The sequence below is a fragment of the Gastrolobium bilobum genome, unplaced genomic scaffold, assembly GCF_033153095.1.
Source record: "Gastrolobium bilobum isolate Gb01-03AN ecotype WA unplaced genomic scaffold, APGP_CSIRO_Gbil_v1 utg15403, whole genome shotgun sequence".
Lineage (NCBI taxonomy): Eukaryota > Viridiplantae > Streptophyta > Magnoliopsida > Fabales > Fabaceae > Gastrolobium > Gastrolobium bilobum.
This window is the reverse complement of record NW_026898870.1, coordinates 28,649-33,706: the sequence shown is the minus strand read 5'-3', so window position 1 is coordinate 33,706 and position 5,058 is coordinate 28,649. Positions and strand designations below refer to the sequence as shown.

Here is a 5,058-nt window from a genome sequence, read left to right as displayed (position 1 = left end):
AGGAAAGACCCATTGGAAATTGGAAAGGTTGGCAGCTTACACGAGAGAAAAGCTAAGTAGTTTAGTTTACACCATAATGACCATATGAAGCTCACGGACCATTCTTAATAAATAATAATAAAATTATTCATGTATACCTAATATTAAACTTACAAACTCACTAAAAGGGGTCCAACCTCATAAAATCCCATGATTCAATTGCTAAGTTGGTCGGGAGGTTTTTCACCATCATTATTGTATAGCATGATTAGCAATGTAGTTTACAAAAAATAAAATTTTTACACACTTATTGCAATCTTTAGTGTGAGTTACAGGATAACGACTGAATTTAATTTAATTTTTTAAAACAATTTTACATTATGTCTAAGTTTCTCATATGTTCGCACAACAGGATGAACAAAAGAACATTCGTAGACGCCATTGGATTCAAACAGGTTGCTCTTCAAGGACAAAAGACTGCTGGCTAGTGGCAAACAGAACAGATTAACCAGTCCATTACAATTTAAGAATTGATATAATTTTATTTATTTAATTAAGAGATTTAAAATAACATTTTTAATAAATTTTATATTTTAGACTTCTTGTGCCTCCACGTTATCCACATGTTTGCCGATAACATTAACCCTCACAATTTAGCCATGTCAGATAACATCCATACCCACAAATTAGTTTGGAGTTTGGACACTTCATGCCATACGAAAAACAAGTGAAATTCATTGTGAATGACAGTGAATCCAAAACAAAAGTCATCGTGGAAAATGTGAACTAATGGCACTTTTCTTTTCAATAACAAGGAAAGAAAATAAAAAAGGCCCAGATGACAAAGCAAATAAAGGTGAGAAGAACTAGGATGCCATCTATTCCCCTGACTTAGAACAAGCATAACCCATCTAATTTTCAGAGTGTAGGAAAGAACCGATACTTCAACGAAGTCTGCAAGTATCTCAAGTCGAGTTTCACAATTGTGAAGGCAACATTGCTTGGGTTTTTTTATGCTAGTATAATAAATATATCCACAAGCAGCAAACTAAATAAAACATTCAGAGATACCATGAATGTCAATTACACTGAAATTCACAAGAAAACAATTATATGCTTATTAATCAATGACTTAAACTCATTGACATAATTTAGAACTTATTGTGTAGTTAACCACCTTATGCATCAAGTAGTGCCTTAAAAAGACTATAAAATACAATAGGAGCATCAAGGCTTCCGTTCTACACATGAATGACCTGCAGACATAACTATACCTTAACAGCTAATCAACCATAACAAGACACCTCTATTAAATGGCAATATAAAAGCCAACTCTTCACTTCATTCTTTGCCGTCTGCTGCCCGAAGTGAGCCTAGTTGAACTGGGGCTTGGGTTTGCACCACTTTAGATGACCCATATACTGATAGATCAATACCTCGAGTCTTCTCCTTCTCGAGCTGCTCCTTAATCCAGAAGTATGTAATCCTCAGCCCATCCTACAATGTCAGAATTGAGATACTCTTAAGTAAACACAGAATCCTAAGATCAAAAAAGTAGAAGATAAGGTCAACTACTGAGTAGAAAACCTAAACATTTCATTACTCTTTCTTGAAGAAGATGAAGGGTCTAAATTGGATAAAAAAATGTTCAAGACACAGAAAAGAAGGGAGAATTCATTTTATACAACTACATTAAACTGGACAAAGTGCAATTGACCTATGAGCTATGACTGTTCAGCAGACCTTAATCTAAAAAAATAAATTGTATAAAGTGGAAATGGGAAGGTAGTTATCACCCAATTAATAATATTAATACCTTCAACTTCATAGTTGGCGCCCAGCCAAGTTTCTCTTTTATCAGCGTATTGTCCGAGTTACGACCACGAACCCCCTCTGGGCCAGGAATGTGATGTATCGGAATATTCTTGTTCTCAAAGCTAAGAACAATCTCAGCCATCTCATTCATGCTGACCATCTCATCACTTCCAATATTTACTGGCTCACGGAAGTCGGATTTAGTCAACCTAAAACACAACAATGGACCACAATGTCAAGCATTAGCATAGAATAAGTATTAATTGAAGAAATAGATAACGAAATCCAATTTTTTCTACTATATTATTTACTACGGTGACGACGAATCAAATTATTCCTATATTTATTCCCTTTTTTACTTCTTTTCCCAAGTGCATGATAACTCCAAGGAGTTTTGGGTTTTTCTCCAACAATTGGGACCCTCCCTTCACCACCACCATGGGGATGATCTACGGTATTCATAACTACTCCTCTTACCACAAGACTTACCTAACAAGCATTTAGATGTGGTTCTGCCCAAACTTCTCTAGTTTACCCAACATTGACCCACTTGTGACATTGTTGCTAAGCAATATTTCGATTATTCTCAAAATTTTAACGTGGCCGATTTCCCCTCTTCGCAATCAGTTTCATTACAATGTTTGCTGCTCTAGTTAATTATCCATCCTTTCCGAGTGTGACTTTCATGTCATGTACGGCCATCTTTCTCTATCCAACCAAACAACCATCTTTCTCTATCCAACCAAACAAGGCAAATCCAAAATTACATAAAGGCAAAAATCCCTCTTGTAGCCATTTAATCCAATAATGTTTAACTCTACTGACTCTGTTTTCATCATAAAAAAAAAAAAAAAAAAAAAAAAAAAAAAAAAACCACTAGTTCAAAATTTTAATTTCAAACAGAAAAAAAAATCAGAAAGAGCACATAAATTTAGCTGCATGAGCCCCAACATCAGCCAAGACTTACCTAAGTACACCTTCAACACACTCATCAATAAATGTGAATGATCGTGTTTGCAATCCATCTCCCCACATCTCAAATCTATCAGTGGAAGTGAGTGTCTTTCGACAAAAAGCTGCAGGAGCCTTCTCCCTTCCACCTGTATGACAAAACAACAAAGCAACAAACTCATTAAATTCCAAAAAGGTACCAATTTTTTTTTTTTAATGTTTACTAATTACTCATTCTGATTACATAAAAATAAAAGTTTGCAATTCAGTTAAGAGCATACCTTTCCATGTCCCAAAAGGGCCATATATGTTATGGAACCTCCCAATGCGGCACTCAATTCCAAAATCTTTGTTATAGTGCTTGCATAACTCCTCCGTTGCAAGCTTCTCTAGCCCATATGCATCTTGCGGCTATATATAGTCATAAAATTAATCACAATCCCAATGCGAAAATGAATAACGTACATAAATTGAACAATTAAAACAGATCACCAACAAACCTCAGCAGGCCATGCATCAGACTCCTTCAAGCTCACATTAGTAGTTTCCAACTGTTTAAATTCAGGGTAGATACAAGCACTAGAGGCATAAAAAAACCTGAAAAAGAAAATGGCAGCGTAAAGCACAGCATCATAATATAAATAAAACTGTCATCGTAACATAAATGTTTGTTCAACTATTGGTCACTGAGAAATATATAACTGAAATGATATCCGAGATGACTAACCTCTTAATGCCATTAATCCTTCCAGCCTCAATCATGTTGAAGCTAATCATTGTGTTGTTGTACATAATGACGGAGTGGTTGGACTGAATAAAACCCATCCCCCCCATATCAGCAGCGAGATTGAAAACATGGTCAACCTCCTTAGTAACCTTTAGGCAGTTATCCATGACCCTGAGATCAACAAGATGGAATTCATCACAGAACATGTCCTCAGTCATGTGCTCATTTTTCTTCCAGTCAGAAGCAATAATGTAATGTCCCTCTGTCTTGAGGCGGCGTGCTATGTGTGACGCAATAAAACCCCCGGCCCCAGTGATGGAAATTCTAAGCTTTTCTGATGGCCAGTAAGGCTCTCTCTCAAGGTTCTCATAGGTGTATGCACCATAGTCAGTTCCAGTACTCCCCATTCTGCAACACCAATTGAATTACGAGGATAAGCAGAAATTTGTTAAGATTTGAGTTCAAAACATGAGCAGATACACAATTTTCACTGTGGGGATGTTGTCAGGCAAGGGGAGAATGACACCTGGGAAGATAAAAAGCTGCAATTCACGAAAGTTCCTCATTCTAAGGAATAATCAGGCTGAGAAACACGGCGAGAATTGGCGGAAATAAACGACATACAACACATGCGGGCACATGAGGGATACTAGAATGTGGTTCGATAACAGAAGCATGTGAAAACAATAACTCATTCAAAAAAAAAAAAAAAATTGAATTTTTAGAACTAGGGAAAAGGGGGAAAGTTAAAGTACAATATCTATTTCGTCTTCAGGTGAAGAGTAATGAATTGAACAAGAGCATAATAAATATAATAATATCAACCATAATAATGGGTGAGAGTAAAACAAAAAAGGAATGATATGCAGAGAAAAAAACGAAAACGAGGATCTATATATATAAAAAAAAAAAAAAAAAAAACACGGTAAAACTGTTACATGAGACATTGAAGACAAACTCAAGCCAAGAGAGTTCAAAGTTTAAACCCTAAACTGGAAAAAATAAATAAAATAAAAAGCAACAGATGAAAATAAGGGCAGCAGTGGGACTCAGAACTTACCTGTGCAGAGTTAAAAGAGAGAGAGATCGGAGAAGAAAAGAGTTTAAGATAATGTGTTGAGATATGAGGGTGGGAAGTGTTGTGAGAGGGCATTGGGAGTGGAAAGGAATGCTATATATAGAATGAGAAGGGAGGGCCACTCATTCATTATTTGCTCGCAATTATTGGCGAGACCCAAACAAGGTTTCGTTTCACATTCCTCTCCTCCACTCACAATCCACAAACTATTATTCAATGTTTTCCCTTTTTGGCTTAATAAAATCTAGCATATTAGTTATGTTGTATATAATTTTCTTTTAAAATTAATCTTTGACTATGGTGTTAGGAATCAAAATATTGTATTCATCAAAATATCATTTATAATGAGAAATGTAATTTGATTTTCTTTTTTTCGAGTAAGCAGATATAGGAAATGCATTTAACATATTGTATACAAAAAATGAGCAACATGTTTCAGGATGAGCAATGTAAATCTTATGTCTCATAGGGTATGAAAGATAGTTCTCCTATGTTTTTTTTTTTTTTT

General features: G+C 35.4%; 1 protein-coding gene across 1 annotated transcript; it reads right to left on the bottom strand.

Annotated features, from left to right (window-relative positions):
* Nucleotides 1-988: 988 nt before the first annotated feature.
* LOC133284897 (GDP-mannose 3,5-epimerase 2) lies at nt 989-4,641 on the bottom strand. Its single transcript, XM_061482030.1, has 7 exons — nt 4,533-4,641; nt 3,473-3,880; nt 3,246-3,342; nt 3,027-3,156; nt 2,762-2,894; nt 1,796-2,003; nt 989-1,476 (listed from the first exon to the last, which is right to left on the bottom strand). Exons 2-7 carry the CDS (start codon nt 3,877-3,879, stop codon nt 1,321-1,323), a joined length of 1,131 nt encoding a protein of 376 aa, XP_061338014.1. The 5' UTR covers nt 3,880; nt 4,533-4,641; the 3' UTR covers nt 989-1,320.
* Nucleotides 4,642-5,058: the final 417 nt, after the last annotated feature.